We start from the raw sequence: 25,076 nt of genomic DNA, 5'->3' as shown, positions 1-25,076 counted from the left end.
TAAGGAGTGATAAAAAGTGCGACACACAATTTGAAATTCTAAACAAAAATTCATACACTCTACGCACCTAAATCGTATATTTGATTTTGTTTTGCGGGCAGTGAGTGAGTGATTTAGAAATGTATTTACAAAGTGAAGCCCCAAACACACGAAAGGGTTAGCGTGGCGTAAATTGAGAGCGGTGAATAATTCATAGATATTTTTGGCATTACCTTGACCATTTCACGAAATGCGACAGTCAGCCGCTTGCGCAGGAATACGCCGCGTCCGAACTTTACACCGTATAACTTTTAGGCACTTAATTTTATTAACACTATCTATCAAAGTTTCTTTTTATTGTCTTCGTCGCAGTTCAGGATAATAGCGGGTCCTGAAAATTAATTTGAAACGTTAGTAAACTAATCAAGTTTAATGTTTACATAGTTATGAAAACAAAATGCTCGTCTCAGCTGTGACAGCAGTTTGGGAGAATTCATTTTATTACAATCTGTGATGCAGCACGCACAAACTTTGTCTAAGTAAAGGTGTTTTCATAATTTAACTCGGTGTACACTAATACCACAGGGTATACTCATTACAGAAGCAAATGAGCTTGAATATTTTCTGTAACTTTTTTATTAATATTAAAGTTGTTAAAGCGAGCGTGTTGGGTATATATGAGGTGTGGTTGATGTGTGGTTTCAGCGGGTTATGAAGCTCGGAATGTTTGAGCGATGAAGCAAGAGACATGCCGTTAAATCGACAGTGTAATAGGTAACCAATTTAGTTGGCCCGATGTGGATATTGGCAAACCTACTTTTTTCTTTTTAAACGAGTTTCGAGTTTGCTCATCGGAATTAGTTTACACCGACGTTTGATCGGATATTCCTTTAAAGAAGTTAAGCGACGGAAGCGAATAATCTTCTTTTTTACATTTTATGGACTCCAATATGCTTGTTTGCAACTCTGTTGAGTTTAAGAGTGGATTTTCAATATATCTTGTCGAGTATAGTAGGGTACAAAATGTTGCAAGGATTATGTTTTAAATTATAGTTAGCAGAATTAGACTAGAATTATAATTCACACTAAAAGTGTGAACATTGTTTCTGAGACCTTATCTCGGAAGGTTTACATTGAAACTTATTCTGTTATATAAAGACATATTCATTTTTCCAAACATCAATAAACTGTTAGTAAATCTAATGTTTTAAAAAACTAAACATTTTTAGGAGAAAAAGTTTGTGCAAAACGCGCGCTCTACATAACTTCGTTAAACCATAGATAAACCATTTATTGTCGATGATAGAATGTTAGTCGATTTTCATCCAAAAGTTTAGGCACCGTTCATGGCTACCCGGTGAAACTTTAAAAAATAGTGTAAAAACTGAATACAAAATGATACAAAAACTGTGTTTTACGGGCAGTGGTTTATTAAAAGAGATATTTGTTTTTCAGAGCTGATGTGAATATTTTTTCACATATTGTAAATACGTTTGGCAATATGGATGATCTGTAGCGTAAGTAATGAATTACTTTTGCGAATTCTGCTTGAACAAAAGCCTGGAATGGAGTGTATTAAAATCGTTGGAAACAGCGTTTGTAAATACCGATATTGAATATTGACACGGGATGCAAAAATATTGGAATTATATTTGTCAAAGGGTTTTTTGTGTGATTTTTGCTGGAAAATTAATATGGACTAGCTTTTTATAGTAAGCTGGTGTGTATTCTGCTTTTGTATAGATTTTTGATTAAACACACCCATGACTTTTATTAACAGGGATATGAATAAAAGTAGTTTTATTTTTCATGTAAATAAAAATGAAATAAATGTTCACGTTCCGTTACTGGTACTCTTTATGTGTCACCTCTAATTAAAGTTTTATGACAGTAGGATGCTTCGAAAATAATTATTTAAAAAAATTAACTGTTTTTTATGTGCCTTCAAGTCAAGTCCTTTTTAAAGTCGGTTTATAAATGCGTAGATATAGCGGTTTATACAGGCAATATAGAGTAAAGTCGCTAGTTCGTCCGATTGTAAAATTCCAATTATACCCGAAACTGGAACTGAACCCAATAAATTGCCGTTTACCACATGGGGTTGGGATAAACTATAGGTGTGCTGTATAACTCTTACCCTTTTTGGGAAGTCGGGATCACAGGGGATCATTATATCAGCTTGAGATATTAGCATTACCATCATCTAAATAGGTTTTAGTTTTTATTGGGAAAGTACAACTACAAAAAACTACTTTTTTTATAGAAGGTTACAAAAAACAAAATAATAAAAGCCCCTTGTTGGTACATTTGTAAAGTGCAACACAAGATTTACGAAATCTGTATAAAGTAGCGCGATTCTCTACTACTATCAACCACCAATTAACTATCAAAAAATGTTCTACGAAAATCAGCTCAGGAACTTTTTTTTTCAGTATACTTTAAATGTCAAACTCTCGATATTCGATAGCATCGACTATAGAGAACCGCGCCACAAAAGGTTCATGTACATATACAGCGATAGAACAAGTGACAATTATTTTAATTCGAGTGAATTCATGACCAAAAATACATAACTAAGTTAAAATTCAATGGCTAAATTAACTTACCACGATATTTAGTCTTAAGCCATTTCTATTCCTCTAATACATTATCTTTTGGTTGTACGAAGTCATTAAAGTCACATACTTTCCCATTCCTTTACAACAGACGGCATAAGTAATTACAATTCATCCGTTTAACCACTTACAAGTTCCATGGGGAGTCATTTTTGTCAAAATTTTTGTAGTCAACTTGCATGAAGTTAATAGCAAGTCTCTACGGTGCTCGGTGCCTTTCAACAATGTTGTCGTAATGTTAACATAAAAGGAAAACTGACTTCATTATGTATTGCGACATGTGGCTATGTTTACGACTTATGAATGTTAAACTGCCTTGTTATTTGGCTTAGAAAATACACACATTTTAATAACTCTTTTTTTATTTTCGTTTTTGTAACAATTACTGCAGTAAAGCTGCACTTTCCACTATTTTAAAGTGATTTATTCAATGACTTATGATTGGACGAGTACAAGGGTTTTTTCTTTTAATTAGTAAATTGAAAAACAACGCTCTCTCTGACGATAATTGGCATCGAAATATATCTCAACCGTGACGAATAGCGATAAAACCCATACAAGTATTACAGTTCTGATTAAAATAGTGAAAAATACTTTTTGTGTGCACACGTTAATTAGGTTTATAACATTCCAAGTTTAAAGAAATCAACTTGATCGTCCGAAGCACAACTTGTGCGGTATGACACCGCGTGTACTTTTCCTTCATTTTCGAAATTATTCAAATTTTCGTAATACACCCCCGTAGAGGTAACTTTTTAAAGAATTTAAATTAGTAAAACAAGGGTAGGGCAAAATATATGATTTCGGGAAAGCGTATTATGGATACGTCAACACAATTTCGTGCTCAGGGAAAGTTTAAAGGAAGTTGTTACATTAAAAATTTAAAAGTTGTCGGATGTGGCGAACTGTGTAGTTAGTAAAGTGAAGGAATGTATACTTGTAACACGCGCCGAATGTATGAACATGAACTCTCGACAGTAGCATTTAAATTATTAACATTAAATTCAACTTCTTTGTTCCGTCTGCTGAAGTTTTTAAAAGCATTTTTACTGGTACGAGGTTAAAGTTGTTTATGAAGTAGGGCTTACAGTTTTTAGGTGAATTTGATTTAAAAAACTGTGGAATAAAGTTACAATTTAAAATCGAGAGGAAAGAAAACCCTGATGCACTGATACTATACTAAGTAATTATTGCAAAACTTCACCCTACCGTTATAAGCCTTCTTAGTTACATTTTCACTTATTTTAGCTCAACAAACCTATACCGTATAAAACAACGTAGCAGACTATGTTCCCGCCAGTGTAGTTAATCAGGGGAGATTAAGTCGTCGTGACCTCTCCGACAGTCGCGCTAGGAGTTGCCCGAACATTCCCTAGTAAAGGAAGCGAGATTCGACCGTGACGATCATTTTTCACCAATGTTTGAAGCCACGTCAAAGGCTTTCGGGCGGCTTGAACCACTTTGACACTAGGTTGGCCACTAACCATACAACGAGGGAGAGACCAATGTTTGGTCAAAAGTTTGTCCAGCAGATTTTGTTGGAAACTAAGCTAAGGTTAGGTATGTTTTAATTGCTGCATTTTTGTAAATTCTTTTAGCAATGATAATTTACGTGATTAGTTTCCTCCATGCGATTATTTATACAGCTAATCGTCTGCATAACAGCTTTATCAAGTATAGAGGTAGCTTATAACTGATTTCCAAAATGTACCTGATTGTTCCCACATTGTGTCGCCTTGATTGGCAATTGATATTACTGCACACATTGTCTACTAGACAATGAGATCATTAAATAAAATTATTTCTATTTCATTAACTAAATTGTATCATACGCGCAATTAATCAATCGTCGAATTTTCTCATATACTTTACTTGAGCTATGATATTGTAGTATTAAGAAGTAAATCATAAATATCTAAACATTTCACCACGAAATATAATTTAACGAGCAAAAAATAATATATCGCTTTGATAACATCAACAAACAACTTTATCGTAGACGATCTCAGTACTTAAACACAAGGGATTAAGTCATTCCGGTTGCCGGAAACGTGCCGTCCGCGCCGGTTCCAGTTTTGAATTGCCGGAAGTCTTGCCGCCACGGTTTCCGAACGCAACAGCGTGCGTTTGACCGGTTACAATCCGTTTTGTTTGTGAGCTTTGCATCTTTCATGGGCCTTTGTTTATTTGAATACGGAATGTTTTTTTTTTCGAGTTTTACTGGTATTTAGAATTGAATGCCTTTTTAGGTTAACCTTTATGGTTTTGTAACTACAGTTTTGAAAAAGACTTGTGAGAATCATTAACAAAAACTTTAAGAAATCTAAATACATCTGACATCTGTTTCGGCGAAAACAATTAAAATAGAATAAAATGTCTGCAATATGGAACTTTTACTCATAGTAAAAAGTTTAAATTCAAGATAGTGTCGCGTGTTTATCGCCTGCTTCTAATCACATGACGTACAGAAAAACTTCCACAGTACAGGCCATAAAACATTTTCACGGTGGCTGACAGAAAACAAAATTTTAATTGGCCCCGACAGTAATACAGTACAGATACATTCATTTGTTTTGGCCCAGTTCACAACACTCGGAAGAATAATCTTACACGAGCAATTTATGGGAAACTTTTTATTGACTGCAGTTGCTGAAACGTAGAAAATATTGTTTCTATAAATACATACTCTTATACTTAAAATAACGAATGCGAAAATTAGTTTCCCTTGATTGTGGATTTAGAATCAAAGTAAGGTACCAACTACCACACGTTGGAAATCGCGTTGATCTCTTTCATCATAAACTGAATGTAAATGAATAACAAGGATGTAAACTAAAATACCTGATTAAAACAAATCTACTGGTCATTGTTTTATAGTGTCTAAAACTGTGAGGCAAGTATTATACGATTTAAATATAATTGTTCACGATTAAGTTGCTAAAAGGATGGATTTTTAGTTGCCCGTCTAAGAGCACCTCAACCGGATGCCTTCGAGTAGGAGCGTACAAATTGTGCGTGAACCGTTAGTGACACGCGAACCACCAATTACAGGGCGCGTAGTGTTAAAAATTAATTTATATATTACCTCGCCCTTTTAACTAACGATAACGCCCCTTCTAACGTTATATATTGCTCTTTTTACTCAATATGTTACCAAACTATTAGTAGCAAAACAGAAATGGATTACAGCCATTAATAAAATGACTGGGATTGGATAGTTTTGATTCATGTCGTGTGTTCAGGCGTTTAACTAATACGGGTATCATGTTGTGTTTTACGCTGCGTATGTTATTTTAGCATGTTAACGGTTGGACAGCAGACAGGAAGATAATTAGGCTTCCATTATAGGATTGAGAACAAAATTCGTTCGAATTCTGTCTATCATTTGCAGATGAAATGTGAAATACAATGCTAATTAGCTATGAATCAATTGTTTGTAAACTTTGTTATTTAAGCAAAATAACAATATTGTAAATGTACGAGAGTTCATAAAATAAGGGCACAGTTTTTGTTCACATTGATCCGCCCTTAGATATTCTTAAAGACACAAGAACATTTTCTCAGCGATAGAAAGTAAAAGCTTTCGTTCCGTCGCTTAGCTATCTCCAGCAGTGGCGGTCAAACGTAATCCTTATAAAAACCGCTCTCCCCACAAAGTGCTCCGGAGATATAATATCACGCAACATTTTCTTGTTAAGTGTTGTTACGTTAGAAAAAACTTTCACGACGAAGTCAGTTAAAAAGAGCTATCGCCATCAATTGTCACCTGTAGGCAATAAGCGAGACAACGACACAAACTTACCTATCGGGAGGGCCTTTTATTAGAAAACTTTTATCCGTGTTATACCTAGAGGGCATGGTAAAATAAAGCTGCGGTACGTGTTGCAAATAAGACATAACGACTGGACAAACAACGGGATTAAAGTTAACGATAGGTGAGATAGGTCACTGCTCGATTGGTAGCGAACTTGCAAAGCTTTGGTATGCGAGTTTCGATTGTACGGTATCAATTGAGGTTTGAACACATAGTTGGCTTTGTGGTACCTAATCAGGTAATTTCGGGTTGTGGGTACTGGTTAATTTTATGCTGTGAGAGTGCTTTCAGTGTGCTTACTTGATTTCGATTGTTTGTGTTCAAATTCCAGTTTTGCACAACTGTTACATGTTTCGCAATCTACATTTATTCAATAGGAAACAAATTTGACTCTAAATATATTTCATACACTAACCCCCGGTTTCTGAAGTACATTTAACGGTAGTTTATCTATTCAATAGCGTCAAAACTCATACAAAAAAAAACGCTATTGAATAGATAAACTACCACTAAATGTACTCATAAACCGGGGGTTAATGAGACAAAAAAACCTGGTGCGTGAAATCTTGCAACTAAAGTGGTACTACTTAAATAGCGGCCATTAGATACTTCGTTCCCGGGGTATAGTTTCACTTTGTCGTCATTCTATTCATTGTTAAACTTAGTCAAAACTGATCAAATATCAGAATGTCAGTTGACAGACAGCGTAATTCTATCATCCAGCGATAATAGATACCTAATAGTTAGTTGAATGAAGCGATCATGTTACAATTGAAACTTAGTTAGATGCCAATACTGAGATTGAACAGTGTCACGGCAAGTTAGCGACTTGGACTTGACTTGATGAGATTACTGACTGTTCGCTTGTGTAATATTGTTGTTACCAAGTTGTTAGTTCAAGAATTTAGAACCTGAAACTCGCGAGCTTGTACAATGCAAAGGCTATTAGTAAACTAAATGTTTAGTTCTCGATTCTAAAGTGAAATCAATATCAAATAAGTGGAGTCAAGTTAATTAAATGTGTCTTCCTACTGGGCACGGTTTTTGCGATGATGCCCTTACTCTGTGGTAAGGAATTGCGTTACTTCAAAATTTTATAGAAACAATTTAAGCATATTATATTTTTACGGAACTCGATTAGCCCGTATTTTACATCTATCTTCAATATCTAATTCATGATTAAACAGTTTATTATTTTTTTCTACCCAAGACGACGGCTTATGTTTTATTTAATAAAGAGGTTTTTTTATATGACAGTATTTTTGTCCACTCTAATGAAAAGTAATTATCATAGACTTTTTTCTGACTGCAATAATTGTTATAAAAAACATTCTAAAACAGTCATAAAACATTACGTAATCGTAAGAGTACGTACGAGTAAGTATCGGAAAGATAAAGCGCCAAATACGTACATCTCTTTATTCCTCTTTTCTACTACGGGACTTAGGTAGTGGTACTTTTTAAATTTTTTAACAGATTTTATAACGAGTAGCCGATACGAGCAGTACTTCTAAACTGGCCATTGGGAATACTCGGTCGAATGGATGAGTTAGTTGGGTATCTCGGGTTTCAAAGCAGCTTATCTTGTTTCATGCTTTTTGGAAAAAAATCTGCAGAGGAAAATGTATGAAATATTTTGATAGCGGTTTTGAGTAAAGGAATATTAAAAGTGGAAATGTAATACCGTAGTTTTAATGTTGGTTAGTATGTGTATTTACAAAAAGTTTTTTTAGTAGTTTTATTACAAACAGTCATGTATTAACGACTGTTGATAATAAATTTATTAAAAAGCCCCTATAATAACTCAAAGTTCTAAACACAAATGACTAAAAAAATATTTGAGTATTCAGATCCAAAAGGCTCAAACAACTGATATTTTATTACACGAAACTATAAAAACATCAAATTTAAATTCCATCAAAGTTTTGTAGGCCGAAATAAAAAATGTACACAATACGCAATGTTGGGACAAACAAAAACTATGATATCGATAAACAACTAACATAATAACGAATAGAAATTTCACGTGCGCTTTTATAACAATGCTTTTGTAGCGGACAGCATGTAATGGAGATGCTGTTAATAAAATAACTATTGCGAAAACACACGGGCTTCATGCCTCGCGGGCATCGAAGTAATTTGAAAAATAGCAGAAACATCACCGCATCGCGCACTGTTTGTTCAAGCCATTTCATACAAAGTAAAAGCGAATATCAGTGAACGTAAAATCCTGCATTTCATATTTAAAAATCTGACAGTACATCCAATATTTACTTTGTGCTCTTTGATGTAATTAGTCGCGCTGATTGGGCAAAGGCTTCAGTAACTATTTGAGCGGTTCCAATAATAAACAATATATTTATTCGTGTATTTATTGGAATATGCGCTATTTGTTGATTCACTCAAAATAAATTGTAATATTAACCGGTTGTGTTCGCTATATTATGAAATGCGTTGCCATAAGTCTAGGTTCTCGCGGCGGTAGAAAGGACTTATTGGACAGAGAATTAATTTCCAAGGCAACCGGGGAAATAAAAACGTAAGGTGCTTATTGTTATGCTTGAGAACTTTATTTAGAAATGCTGTCAGAGTAATCTTATAAACGCAGTGCAGTATTAGGAAAAACATTTCCTTCTTTGTGGCAATTTTAATCAAACATCTGTGACAATAATAAAATGGTTCTGTGCTTAAAAGAGACATTCTTATAAGTTACTAAGATATCTAAATCGCAGTTACGAAATACTTCCTTTTAAATCTTGTAATATCTTAAAATACTCACAGATGTCTTAGTTCATGTATATATTTATTTTGATACTAGTTAAACTGCAAACAGACCAATAAAAAGCAACTCATATCCTTTTTGAAGTCCAAAGCGATACCGCAGTGCAATTCTTAACGCACACAATAATAAACACATACCGGCGCGCGCCATCCATCTTTAGATTTTACTGCCGTTCACATCCCGACTTCAAACAGACAAGACGAAACGTGAACAGTATTGTCGATAAGTATAAATATCGATATCGACAACACTAAAGCGAGGAAGATGACGGACGGGCGGCCATTAGGCACTGAGCGGCGGTTATTGCTAGCCCACGACGCGGCGAAGCCGACATTTATATTGTTCCCGAGATAATACCTTGTTATTTAGCGCACAACACTAATATCACAATATTTGGTCGTTTTTTCGTTCACGTCGCTTCTCGTTAGTGATGTACTTACATTTCCATTGAAACGATCCAACGTTTTTATAATTTTTGTCATTATGAAGGTTTCGGCTAAAGGCGTGATGCAATACGGTTTTTTTATTTAAATGCGTATTGTCATCGTCGTTTTGATAACGTGCTATTATGCGAAAGAAAAATTAAATATGTTTTACGAAAAATGTAATATAAAGCAGATTCTTTATAAAGCGTCGTTTTATTAAATTTCTTAAAGCTCGTAATATCTTAACTCTTTACGATGTAAATTAATAAGCGGCCTTAGAATTTAAGGTCGAACTATAAATCTGTCGCACATTGCGCACTTGGAGTTTTTATTATTTAAAGTCTCATTACATTATAGCTGTTTTAGTAATAAAACCTGTTACCATTGCAGGCGGAAAAAAAAATAAGAAAAGCCCTGAAACTACGAAGTATTAATTCCTCAACTTTTATTCAAAGCAATAATCTACATGAATTATTACATCTGCATGGCTAGTTTGATTCTATTGGCATCAGTGCATCGCGTTGTTACGAATTTAGTTCCAAGGGAATGGACAGATTTTGCACAAATTATTATTAATTACATAAAAAACATTTTTTTTCTATATGTTTAAATATTTCAATACACAGTTTACAGAAACCAAACCTGTAAAAAAACGGTATCCTAAAAGTAAACAAGACAAGTTTATATATTTATTAAAGTGTACAATAAAATACGAGTAGTTTGTTGCAAGCGGCTGCGTCTGTCTTTGATATTAGCTCCAGCTCAGAATTGACTGCTCCAACTTAGTTCCCAACTCTCATATTTCATACTAGACTTGGATTTCGTTAAGCCGTGGCTTATCTATTGCCTAAGGCTTGCCTTCTTTAGATGTCATAGTTACAGGAACATTTGTAAAACGAATACTGTGTTTACAGCGTCCACAAACAAGATGTATTTATTTCTTGGAATGTGAATATTGCTATCAAACAAAATTTATCTATCTATGTGTGTTCGAAATAAATTACAATGTTATGTAATAATAACATTTAAATATTCAGATAGATACGCAACCTTTATTTCGACTTTTTCAACTTGCGACTGCAAAATCTATTAGAGAAATAACTCAACATACTTTACCACTGCATAATTTAATTAATTAATTTCACTTCCAACTCTCAAAAGGACAAAGAACAGAATATACCACACGCTACAGAGGAACAAATAATTACAGTCCATCCACTTCTCACGGCATCTTTGATGTCATTCAACTCGTGGTACATCACCGAATTGAATACGTAGTGACATAATATCTGGACATACGTACACTATGTAGTTGTAGTTAATGTCTTTGACGGTACGATGGGTCAGTTTCGAGTTCTGCATTCAAAGTTTGTGGAGCATTCGCAACAGGATCTCTGTTTCGTATTTCCCACATATATGAATAGCTTTTAGTATGAAGATTTTGTTTGACACAACTTTGGTTTGGTACCTGATGTCTTAATTAGATTAAAATTTGGTCTTGAGACTGTGTAATGCACTAAGCAAGAAAGTCGTGGTAACTTCTAAGGAAAGTAAGACTGTGGACTCAGTTCAGTCGAGTTGCAAATTCCATGAACAGAATTGTATTGAATAAATCTAAGGACCAAGTTACGTTTTCAAACATGTTACTTGGTAGCATCATCAATTTTACCTTGAATGATTCGATTATTTTATAAATTAATTTATGAGGATAGAACTATCAATGTTGAGTGGGTTGTATTGTCTTGTTATATATACCTTAATACACAAAGTCAAACATTATATATATTTCAGCGAGAAATTCTCTAAATAAACCTCAATTCACAAAACGTTCAAGACTTTAAAATCTACCTCTATTTCTAAAAGTGCTGGTTTTCAATCGATGACTACAGACCATATATTTTCGTGAGAGTCTACTTCAATATGTCGAGCTTGAAAAATTTGCGTTGCACCTATGTTTTATATATTATGCGCTAGTGAAGTTGTCTGTTCAGTGTGTTGAAATAATATGTTCTTGTCGCATTATTATAGGCGAGCATTAGACCACCTGTGCGTTTGAAAATTGTTATTATTATGTTCGTAAATCGCTTGTTAAGCTTTGTGATTACGACTTATACTCTTATGGGAGTTTCTAAATGCTGCTCACTCACGTGCTTTATAATGGTAGAGAATTTTATTTAGTTTATGTTTTTATGTAAGGTGACCAATCAAAAGAGCAATTAGTAGTATTAGAACCATATTGAAGTGACTAATAACTGGCCTTGGGGTGGATTAAACCGTTAAATTACAGTTCAGTAAACACATGCTTTATAATAATAATTAGCAAATAGTTTATTAAGTATTTTTGTCGCAAGATACTTCGTTTACTCAGTTTGATTATATGTAGTACTGATAAAATAAATAAATCAGAATTCTGAATTTCAGCACCACTCATCTTTTGTTAATAGTTAAAAAATACTCGATTCTTAACCCCTGGGTAAGTGAACTGCATTAAGTAACAGGTTGTTTTCAACTTACGAATACCTATTTGTTATAACTTAGGAGTGAAGGCAACAACTCCAGGCTAAGTAACTTATAACTTAAAAATACTTGTTTAAAAATCTTACTGAAAAACTGAGCAAATAAGGTTTTCTTTCAACAATAATAATGTATTGAGCAAAACTGAAACTTTTACAACATTATAATGCTTGCTCTCAAACGCGATTGAAAAAAATAAAGGTTAAGATACCTTATTTATTAATCCGAAGCCTTGATCGAATTGCATTGACCGTCACAGGTTGACAATTTTATTTTATAAGAATAAATGAACTATTTGCCATAGTTAAAGATTTAAATAAATCCACGATTCTGCGGAAGTTGCGAGGTGAGGCCCCTCAATGATGCGTAGCTATTGAGAAATATTAGACACAATTTCATAAATTCCAAACACACTTTAAAAGAACTGAGAGTCAAACAGAAGACCTTATGATCTGTAGTGGTATGTACTATCACAGGCTATAGAGGCAGTCAGACATTGCCAATAGCAGAACAAAATTATATAAAAAAATTTGATTTTGCGAGGTACCTAAAGACGGCTTGTATGAGTTTTTAAAATGTATTAAATAATATATGCATGTATGTAAATATGTATGAAAAGCAATTTCTATTAAACATAGTACATACACATCAAATGTTCTCTTTGCTTTTGACGGCAAATGAACGGGTATTCTGCATAATACCTGAATACCTTTGATGTGACCAATAGGTAGTGTATCAATAGAGTACTATGACTAGTGCGGGTTTGATGTCTGTGTCACGCCCATGTGAGATATTACTCAGCCTCTATCGGTATTGAAAGTCAGTGCTTCCAAAGGCCTATGATACTATGTATTGAGAACTACATGGCATAATACAATGGGTAAATGATTAGTTGAGTGGTTCCGCCTATATTGTGGAGTGTATAGAGCTCATTAACCAGTGAGTAGTTAGTACGTTTTGTTTCTTCATTTAAGACTAAAATGGCTTTATAAGATAGTTTATCTTTAGTGCTTTTTATGGAAAATAATAATATACTTAATTCATCTTCGCAAGCTTTTTCAGTTTCTTATATTACCATAAAACAATAACACAATAGAGCGAATTTAATTTAATCCCAAAAACTAATTTCAATAAAATCGCATTAGCACAAAATCAAGGGATCGTAATAAGGGCGCGGTGAATATGAGACAATAAACGACAAAGCTGTATCGTAGCGGTCTACGTGGCGCTTCCGTAGCAAAACTCGTAGCCGTAGCGAGCGTAGCAGCGGGATACATCTAATGAGGGCACTGATATTGTACCGCTCAGCCGGCCCCCGACTCAGGCACCCTCTATAAATTGGTTTCATGCATATTTATTTATTCAAATATGTATGAATTGAAATCTCCACGACTACTGAAATATGGCACTCGTGGACGAAAATTGAATCAACAGGGTAAATTAAGTTGACAGGCGCAGTAATAGTGTTTGAAATATAAACTCTTTTAGTTTGCTCGTGGCATTATTCAAAGTATTCTTTATAAACTTCGCCTTCCAACTAGCGAACTGGGAACAACAAATTTTTCATATTTTGCTCTCCTGACGTTTCGGGAAATTGGTCTTTAATGAGTAAACTTATGCATCGCGGCGTTCACTAATCTTGTTGTTTTTTGTGATAAAGCGTTTAGAAAAGTGCACATATTGCGTTAAAAGTTGCAGCTTAATAGTTTTTTGATGACTTCGCCCGGTGCAAAATTGAGCGTACGCGAGTCGGTATAAAATACTTCCAACTTTCCGTAAACGTTTTGTTTGTTAAATTTTATTTGGTAATGCGGTTGCACAGCGACTGTGCGGTTTTGCGTGAATTGGCGACGTTTCAAAGGTTTCGCTGTGGTGATTTTTGTACACGTTCTAAGTAAACAGAAAGTTTTTCACGAGACAAAGGAACACAATTTAAGTAAAGTTTGCCTCCCCTTATCTCGAAAGACAAAGTATCATTCATCAAAATCAATATATACTGTTTAAAATTACGGCAGTGTACAATTGAACTGGAGCAACAAATCTAACAGATAATAAATGAGGCGAGTGTCTCAAAGCTGAAAACTAATTAAACTCGGCACGGTACGAATCAATACTTATAAATTAAGACGGTTTAACTTGCAAAGGTAATTGGGCAAAAGTTCATCTCAAATATTGGTACTGAAGTCGTCATCGTCTGCGACATTAATTCTTTAAGGCGCGGCTTACACCCGACTCATCGTTATTCGACTAGAGAGAATTGTTCGTAGGAAATTGCCCCGTGCATTCATTTTCTGCTAACATTTTCTTACAATAGGCATTGAGTTACTTTGCTGTGAACCGTTTACAGAGAATTCTACGCTTTATACTGTCGAGACTCGTTACTTCGAATGATAACTAAGGCAACTACATTAACAACTTATACGAGGTTCGGATTACAGCATGCGTGTGTTCACATGAAATAAAATGTACGAGGATTTTATAATTCAGTGACGTAATATTCTTAGTATTTCATAACGAGAAATAGTAATTACTTGATCCTTATTGTACCTATAATATAAGCTCAGTGTCTTGTTCTGTATGGTTGGATTGACTGAATGGTTGTAAAAATGTATGATAACTTTTTAAACTAAGCATTATCTATACTGTATTCTAAATATTCAATTTGATAACTAAATTAAATAAATTTCAACGGATATTACACAGAACTTAATAAAGCCGAGTTAGTTATATACAAATATAATTATCTCTTAAATATTAGTTCCGTGTTTGAAGTAAAATTAGAGGTTTTGAATAAACAACCCGCTCAGAAGCGTCTGTTGGACTTCAATAGATTAGATAGAACCTTCGGCTTTGATCAATTAGTTACTTTATTATTCATGTAAACCGCGAGATTACATTCAATATTTATAGTTAGAACATTTTGCGCCGCTCTTAGAGTTTGAGGTCAATCCACATTGACCCACTTCTAGGTATACCTGCTAAGCCAAACTCTGTTTCGAGATATTAAAGCTTTTATCAAAGTATGTTTCTCTTTTATCGATCTTCGCATTAAAATATTGGTTAACGATTTTAAACTCTCGTGACTTGTATACATAATATTATAATGCAACGGGTCTTAAACGCGATTAAAACTTAAAGTTCAGGATACCTTATTTTTTTACCCGACGTTTCGATCGAATTACATCGACCGTGGTCACTGACGTTTAAGACCCATTGCATTATAATATTATAAAATATATGTTTATGTTTTTAAAAGTCTACAATTCTTCAGGTTAAGTAAAATAAAGGAGTAATTCTTCTACCATCATCGACTAACAAAAACCGTGAAGCTATAAACAAATTGTGTATAAAAAACTGATCAGCGCCGACCCGATAGCATGGACTGTAAAAAAATCCCCTGTAGTTTATTTAGTTCTTATATGTTTTGAGTAAACTATGCCATCATATATAAAATTTATTCGTTGCAGTATTTTACTCAATAAGTGATTAGTAGCATTCGAAGTTATTGTAGTTTTGAGTTTCCTGCCAGTACTCATCGGTTCTATATTTCGAACTACCAGTATCATTTACAACTCAGTCAATTTGGTAGATAAATACCTACAAATAAAAAAAAAACTTTAAATATTAATTAAAAGTAGATAATTAATAAAGATATTCTAAATAAACGGTGTTTAAGTTGTTTCGTTTGATTGATCTGTTAATTGAAATCTTAATTAAAGAGCTGAGGCTAAGCCGACAGACAATGTAAAGACTGATTCTAGTTTATAATTACCGATCGTGTACTAAAGTTTAAAAGTAAACTAAACTATCATAACTTTGGAACGCAATAAGGTTATTGACCTATTTTATAGAAGAGATATTTTCATAGAATAGAAATGTTTTAGAACACATTTTCAATATTATCGGCGTCCGTTTAACACTTTTTAACATCTATACTAATATAATAAAGCTGAAGAGTTTGTTTGTTTGTTTGTTTGATTGTTTCTTTGTTTGTTTGTATGAACGCGCTAATCTCAGGAACTACTGGTCCGATTTGAAGAATTCTCTCACTGTTAGATAGCCCATTTATCGAGGAAGGCTATAGGCTATATAATATAGTATATGTATAGTAACGAAAAATGTTACAAAAACGGGAAAAATGATGACCCATTCTCTCTTACGTGACGCAAGCGAAGTTGCGGGGGTCAGCTAGTCAATAATAAGTGAGAAAAATGTTAAATTGCTTTACCGCGACTATCTACAATCCTAAATTACTACCTGCCTGTACTATCGACCATCCTAAATTAAATAGCGCCACTAGCGAGCGTCGATGGAACTAATTATATAGTACATTTTAAATGTCACTCTCGATACCTCTTGTAGAGAATCGCGCTACCGTACTGTATAAAACCTACATGTTTGTCTATGAATTTGTAGTTAAATAGGTACAAAATGTATTATACATAATCAGTTGAAAATTGTTTCATCATAAACATGCAGTTCAATCATCGCATTGTACTGATAATCTCCCAACATTTCACGCATTAATTTATGTAATTTTAGTTCGTTTTTGTTCAGGTGTCGCAATGATCCGATTAGGCCAGTTATCAAATATAACGCATTTATTTGTCCACCGCCCGCTAGTGTATTAATGGGCTAATAACGTTGCAATGATCATTTGTTTGACAGTTTGTTTTTGAAAGTCATCTAAATTGTGGTGATACAGCAATTGGCAGTGAATCTAAATTTTGTTGACATTTAATGAGAATATTGTTTTCAATCCCACTTAGCATAATTTTGCGAAATTATTTAATTATCTGTCTAGTTTATACTCCATTTAACTTTGTCATAGTCAGTATACCCATTTTTATTTACATTTCAAGAACAAGAATACAGCCAGAACCCCGAAAAGATAAAATAGAAAACACATACGTAAACATACACGAACCATCACAAACATTTAAAAATTAATCCAAAACAAATTACCCATTTAAATGTAAACGTGCACCGAGCCTTAAGAAGCAAAAGTCTACGAAGTTACCTTATATTCTTTCCGTACTTTATATTATTTAGCTTTGATATATTCGCAATTTAAGTTGCCTGAAACTCGTCGAGAGCGGCCAGATAAAATTACATATTTTTTTCCTACTTACCAACGAAAGCAAACGACTTTTTACTGTAAACAGAAGGTTATAAGTCTGACAAAGTTTGCCCCCAAATATGACGTTGTGATACACTGTGTCTACTCTGTAGTATTAAAATATAGTATGGAGTGAAGGTATATGGCGAACTTATTATGTGAATTGTCTAGCTCGATTTTATACTACTATCGGCAATAATAACAGGTTAACTATCGACAAATTATGTAGGAAAACTTGATCAGCGCCCCAAGCGGGTGCTGTAGGAACTAAATTTTTTATTCATTTAGAAAATTGTGCTATATGTTTTGGATTTGATAAGTGCGAGTAATTTTGCGGTATCATCATTTTCAAACATATATTATATCTGTGTGTAATTATAAGATGTGTGAATGTTAAAAACTTAAAACCGTGACAGAAGGAAACCATAACAAACATTCATATTTATATAATATAGTTTTATGTAATGTAAGTAGTAAACATGTAGTTACCTTTACACAAGCTGGTATTTTATGTGTGAGCATCTGAATGTAAGTATCACATTAGTAACAGTAACACAATCACATCACTAGGTCACACGGTGTTCTAAATAAATAGTCTTACCTTTATTCCGACGTGAATCGGGAAGTCTGAGGCCAGCGCCGGTTGCGGGTGTAACGCCGGCAACAGCGGCAGGGGGAGAGGACAGGACATCATAGCTGCGCCAACCTGGAAAAAAATGTTGGTTCAAATATTTGGACAAAGGTTCCATTGAATGTTAGACTTGGAGCAAATGTTGGCGCCAAGTTACAAAGTAAAATATCGACACCTATTGTCAAACTTTAATTTTAGTCTAGTTAACTCTAGTTACAAAGAAATATCGGGTGGATTCATAATCATCTGAAAAATAACTTTTACAAGCTTTTGTAAGTGTACTTTTTTATACGATGTAATTACTTCGAGTAAACAAACTATACTTTCCTCATCAGGCATGCAATTTGTCTACAAACATCTATCATAACAGCCGGCATCTAAAAAGTAGACGACACTACTAATTGGCCCCAACATCTGGGCCCATTTAGTAATCCGTACCGATTCCGTGTATCATCGTTTGCTTCCAACACGTTGGACAGAAACGTCGAAAACAATTTAGTTAGCGAATTCGAAAAGCCCGGATAAACTCGGCAGATATGCTTCTCTAATATTCCGTATGGGCCGCTTGGTCCGTTGAAAACGTTATGAATAATCTATGGGCGCGAATGCAGGCCTGGTCGTGAGTAAGTCCGCATTACTCAATACACCCCTGACAGGTACCAGTGTCGAACAAACAATACAATGTATATGTTACATTTTTAAATATGAACGAATTGATATCGGTTTGTAAATTTAATATGCGTTATTGGCGTGTCGTCCGCCTCTGTGTGAGTGTTTGACGTCATGCTGTAGGCAGAGAGGCGGCGAATGGACTTTTTAGTGTACGTTAAATCGGAAGTTTACATTTACAGCACATTAATTTATCATTAAAATATCAACAACTGAAAACTGTATTAAATGAAATCTTTTTTAAATAAAGTATTTTCTGATATAAAGATTTAATACCAATATTTATAAATAGAAATATACCATGAAAACGTATGAACGCGTATCACTTTTAAACAATTACACTATATTGGATAGTTCCTTTTTTAATGTTTATTTGTTGTCAGGACAACGTTTGTATGGGATCGGCAGTAATCAAAACCCCGTGGTAATGGCATCAATGGGACAAAAATTGTGTACGTACCAAGTCGGGCCGGGTCGCTAATATATCATAAACTATATAGCAAAGAATATTTTATAAACAATTTGGCGACGTTCAACTGTATGACCTACTAACAAAACCAAACAATGATAAAGCTTGATATGAATTAGAAAGGACACAAAGTTTTAATAGAAACACCGCTTCCCAACGATCGGGACATCCCTAGTCTCTAGGGGTGCCGTTACAATAAATTAATTAACTACACACTAATTGAATGACTTGAATGAATTTATCGCCAGAACCGTTTTTGATAGTAAAGAGTTAATATACGAAATTATTTGGTTTCTGTGATAGTTAGATTTATCACGAAGTGTTTAATTTTTGGTATGGAGGTTTTTGAATATATTGTAAATGCGGTTAAGTGTTTTCTTTTATCTTGCGTTTAATAGATTGCCGGAAAAAAGGACATTTTAAATACTGCGATACAAGTTGGTGTTCAAAGACTAATTTTATTGTTAGGCATTGAGACAACATTTGCGGTATTCTAAAATATTTTTCTTTTAACACACTACCATTCCAACTTACCCAGTATCATAATGGCCAAATAAAAGCATATAATAACCGAGAACTGTCATCACACGACACGTCAATTAATTACATATTTAATACCTCGTATAAAATACCGATGTTGTTTATTAATAATGTTAAATACCTACATTGACCGTGATATATTTCCGCGGAACGAAACCACGCTCTTCAACTATTCAGGAGACGGGAACTTGTTATTATGGCAGTTACCTAACTCCATTAATTATATTAATGAATGCATTAATACAGAGTTGCTTAACTATGCCACGGGCTATGACAGCTAGAATCATTTTTGCTGGAGTAAAAATTAACCTGGATAGACTTGGCTATGAAATAGGGAAAGTTGGTTTTACGAAGGTGAATAGAGTAAATATTTCTAGTAACGGTTTTTAAACTGAGTTTAACTTTTGATGTATTCGTGTGTTATGTTGGAACTGTGCAATTTGGGACACTTACGTCGTAATGTCATTATTTTCAAACGCGTTACTAAAATACAAATTTTGATTGTTTAATACATAATAATCAACATAAAAGGAACTTAAGTGTAACAAATGCATGAGCATAAGCAGTCCTTTTGTTACTATTTTCAAAGGGCTTAGTTTCTGTATATTTATATCTAAACGGAATCTGAAATGTATTCTACAAATTTAAAATTTCACACAATAGGAAAAACACTCGACATACCGCCTGAAAATATGAGACACTAAATCAAATTGTATGCTCCATGACACACAGCTCATGTACTTAGTATGTGCTTACAATAGTTCCGAATAAATTCAGTTTAAAGTTGAGAACATACGACAGATTTCCTGGCTAAGTACCGTAACTTGTGAACAAAACAGCTAACGTTGAAGTAATACAATGAATCATCATTTCCAGTCCCCACTCCCTTTATTTACGATAAACTTTATTAAACTTCTGTAATGTTAATCATACTGTTATGATCTCGGAGCCATTATAATTTGAGTAACAAACTTCGCCCGCCATTTGAAAGAATAAATTTTGGAGGCAGGATGATTTAATTATACCAATAGTTAATTAATTAATTTCGAGGGTATCCATCGTTCGGGAGAGATAAAATAATTGGATCCGTCAAAATTATAGAAAGCCAATCGCTCCCCTCCCAATTGATTATATAAGAACGTGGCTCTTTCTTTTTTGTTTGCGCTTGCAGCTTGTTTATTGTACCTTGAAACAAGCTAGAACTTTGTTGCTTATTCACTGGTTTATTGAAGAGTTTAAACGCTAACAATCTTAATAGGATATGTTAACACGAGATAACTTTTAGGTGCTTTTAAATCTTGACAATTAGTCCACAGAAGGTAAATCGTTCAGTACCATGGCGTAGGTATTGATCCTATATTCTTCGAATCAAATTGATACAACTTACCGATACAATAAAAAAAGTATTATTTACATATACACAAAATTAATTCGAAGTACGCACAGCTTTCACAGTTCGTATAAATAGAATCGCTGCGGTTAGCGGACACCACCAGACAGCAAACGCAAGTTTGTACCAGAACGGTTATTTATTCACAATTTATAATTCAACTTGAGTACAACACAGTGTATGTTAGTGTATAAGTTTACAAGGAACAGAGGGAGCACTCGTTGCAACGTGTAAGCTCATTACGAACGTTTTTCTGCGAACTATAGCTATTTACCACCGCATCATTTTACTTCGTCACTAAAGTATGTCTTCGTTCTAATGGTCCTTGCACGCTTACGACTTTGAGAGAATTTCACCTACTTTCTGTAGCAGGATATACTGTACTATTAATAATTGATTAAATAGAAGTTTACCTTTAAATGTTATTATAACAAGACTTGCATTGATATAACACATGCATAAAATAGAAAATGTTAACAAGGAAAAAACAACAAATTAATTCGACAATTTTACCCCCAAAATTGTGTTTTCAATGCAAAACTAGCTCTAGCTACATATTTGTTACCAATTTTAGATCTCATGAATGGAATATAGGTAAACAAAACAGCTGATGTGTAAAGACACCTTACAGTGATAATGATTATTTTTAATCTCACGGTAAATTAACAAGTAATATGACCCATAACCTGTAACGAATGCATTCTGTACATCAAGAGAACGTAAACAATCTTTGATTGAATCTTCATATACTCAGTCAATTGGACAGATATCCTATATTTATATTCATTTGAGAATAAAACATACCATACATGCATACATAAATACATACATACAACCATAACATCACGCTTTCTTCTCGTGGTGGTAGGCAAAGACCAGAGAATCAATTAGATCCTTCAAAATATACCTTATAAGAGAAATATTCAATAAAATTGTAAATTAAGTTTAAAAACAAGCATCATATTAACTGATTTCCATAGCACAAATACGTATCTAACAGTAAGCGTACAATATAATTTCGCAACATTCACAAGACGTAGAAAGTAGGTATTGTTGTTAATTTATTACAGCTTTTCTTAGTAATAATTCAAAGTGAAGCACAACTGTGCAGACGTGGCTTGCACGCTTGAATTATGTACAGTGATTATTTTTAGGGAAATGACGTATATTGTGACGTCACATTACTCTGCTGCGTGTATCCGAACTGTTTTTGAAGTCCTACGTCAGAATCTATTTATGAATGTGCGTGGACTTCTGTCAATGGACGGAGTATTGGATGTGAGAAAACCATAAAAAAATTAAAGTTGTTTTTTTCCCAGTTGTATAAAAATAGATAAGATTTAACTTGTTTGAGACTGAATATTAATCACGCGCTATTATGCTGTCCACAACACTTATAACAGACATGTACATATAAGACTACCAGGGTCTTCCTTAGACAAACCAGTCTGTACTGTGAAGTTAGCTATGAAAATACCTACCATTTATATCAAAATACTTCATCATAAATAAATAAATTAAAATAAATTTAACCCATTAATGTCCCACTGCTGGGCAAGGGTCTCCTCCCGTAATGAGGGAGGGGTTAGGCCTGGAGTCCACCACGCTGGCCAAGTGCGGGTTGGGGACTTTGCATGCCCTCAATAAATGTTTTAAACAAATTTTTAGGCATGCAAGGTTTCCTCACGATGTTTTCCTTCACCGTTGGAGCATGTGATAATTATTTCTAATACACACATAACTTCGAAAAGTCATTGGTGTGTTGCCTCGGGTTCGAACCTGCGACCACTGGCGTGGGAGGTGTCGACTTATACCACTCGGCTATCACTTCATCATAAATCCGAGATAAATTACAGAACAGTCGTAGAATGTCTCGGAGCTACTAAAAAGATTTTACCAGACGTACGTCTGAAAATCTTAGCTCAACCCCAAGCGTTCCATTCCTTAATACGATTACTGTTGCACCGGATTATTACTCGTACTATCTCAGTTATTCAACATAATAAGGCTAAGAAAAAGATTCCAAGAGAAATCCACCTGCACATACGACCAACTCGGTTTAATCTCAAACATAACTCGGCTGATAAGGCAAATTGCAAGCCCGGCCAACTAATTGTAGTACGAGTAACAATGCCTCCGAACAAACAATAAGTTTGCGGAATACTTTAAGAATTAAAACTTGTTCTAAGCACTAAGTTGGCGATTAAGTTGCAATCACGACGGTGCAAGCTAAGTTACGGTAAACAGGCGGACGGCTCTCATTGTGCCTGGAAGTCAGTTGAAGCCGGCTTCCGTTTGTTGTGCCAATAAGTTTGCTCAATTATGTTGTAGCAACATGTTCAATTTACATCATGTGTTCACTATTCTTACATTTGTTTCTTGTTACTCTTTTGTAACATGCTGTGTAAGTTTCTTTATGAGAATGTGCCGTTTTAGTAGACGAGTGGTTGAGATTTAAATTACGACATTTGTCTGTGAATATGAAGCGCGTAGAAATGAAAGAATAACTACATCTGCTGAAACTTGGAGGGTTTTTGTTGCGTAGTTTTTGGAATAGGATTTTTTCATAAATGTGTACTACACCTAAATTGTCATTAGTTTTATTCGTAATATGTTTCTACAGAAAATTACGCGATGGACTTTAATCACTGTATTGGAAATGGAGAAGATAGCAATGTGACATTTGCGAACAAATATAAAAGCTATAAATATACTCAGATCCTGACTGAAGATAAATTATTGACAGACACAAATCAAAATAGCTTATTTTTAGTTAAACATGTTTCATTTCAAAAAAATGTATTATAGTTCTTTTTCTCTTTTAAATTAACTGATAAAAGACCTAAGATTCACTTACGCCTATTTACATACTACCTTTTTATATAATAACAAACACAATAAGATAGCATAATTACAACAATTATGCACTTGGTTGTTAGTACACATATTGATATCTGGATATTCAATATTGAATCACAAATTAATATCAATATTCGCGCCGCTGCTGTGCACTCAGACATTAAATGTGTAATGACACGAATATAATTGCATTATAATGAGTGTTCATTATTAAATACATGATTATGTATGAAGTAACGAGATCGCACGGCTGTTTGAGTTTTGGTTGTGGCTTCGGAACTTGCGCGGTTCATTTCATTTAGTGTTTCATTATTTATTTTGTTATGTGTTTTAATATAGACTTGTAAAAGAATAATTAATGTTAGCTAATTATTATGTTATATGACGTAATAGTGTGTATTTTTTTATAAATTTACACATTTGGTATTCCTATGTGAGTAAGATCCTCTTTCTTTTAAGTTCTTAGTGTCAATATATTTAGCCTCAAGTATTGAATGACCGGCATATTTTTACATATCGGTACTGGCTGTTAAATCGCGGGGACTATAGAGAATATTCTATAAAAAAGTCGCTTGCACAAGTTGCCAATCAGCCTAAAGCAGCAGTCAAGGTAGAGCGGCGAGTCCGCACCTTGAAAACATTTTCATTAAGAGACAATAAATCGTGTCGTTTGATAAAACATTCATCGTTAATTCATTTATTTGTTCATTTAACATTTTAAATCATCATATAGTTTCGAGGAATTGAAGATAAAAGGCAGCCGCGCCGTATAGGCTGCCTACACTTGTGTAAAAATATTTCTTGGAAAACAAAGCTATTGTCGTCCATTCAAACTTTTTCAGGGCCAATAAAAAACGGATCTTTGTTTGTGCTTTAATAATAGCCTTTGCGTCACATTTTAATCAAAACACACAATTTTTCCTACATATTTCATAATACGTTTTATTGGAGCACAAGTACGAACGATGTGTTAATAGGGGTCAAAATGATTTTTATCAACTGATCAGATTGTAGCTAAGATTATTTTCTCCGTTTTCTTCTACATTTATCTTAGCTCAAGAAAGAGCAAATACCTAGATTTTTCAAAAATATCAACATAAGCAAAACAAATTAGAATCCTTCTGAGGTATAAAAGAACACTATTTCTCTAAAACAGCAAGGCCAGACGTTATTGTGACCCAAAATCTCAGCCATACCGGAACGTTTACTCAGTGTACTAAAAGTTACGACTTAAAATATTCGCATAATTAGTTTAATAAATCCGCTTATT

At 34.1% G+C, this 25,076-nt stretch overlaps 2 protein-coding genes across 7 annotated transcripts in view; one reads left to right on the top strand and one right to left on the bottom strand.

The window, feature by feature from the left end:
* The window catches only part of LOC142972873 (odorant receptor 4-like), a 323,505-nt gene that overhangs the window by 60,953 nt on the left and 237,476 nt on the right, over positions 1–25,076 (top strand). The window lies entirely within an intron of this gene.
* The window catches only part of heph (polypyrimidine tract-binding protein 1 heph), a 422,565-nt gene that overhangs the window by 238,501 nt on the left and 158,988 nt on the right, over positions 1–25,076 (bottom strand). For 5 of the 6 annotated variants that reach the window (XM_076114244.1, XM_076114245.1, XM_076114246.1 and 2 more), the window contains exon 2: positions 17,850–17,954. In XM_076114244.1, the coding sequence (XP_075970359.1) occupies positions 17,850–17,942 (93 nt within the window). In that variant the 5' untranslated portion in view covers positions 17,943–17,954. Of the gene's footprint in view, positions 1–212; positions 371–17,849; positions 17,955–25,076 lie in introns of those variants that run through there. The other variant, XM_076114250.1, reaches the window with a different exon arrangement.

The sequence above is a fragment of the Anticarsia gemmatalis genome, chromosome 5 (genome assembly GCF_050436995.1).
Source record: "Anticarsia gemmatalis isolate Benzon Research Colony breed Stoneville strain chromosome 5, ilAntGemm2 primary, whole genome shotgun sequence".
In the NCBI taxonomy this organism is placed as follows: Eukaryota; Metazoa; Arthropoda; class Insecta; order Lepidoptera; family Erebidae; genus Anticarsia; species Anticarsia gemmatalis.
The sequence above is the reverse complement of the archived record's forward strand: the minus strand, read 5'-3'. Positions and strand labels throughout refer to the sequence as shown.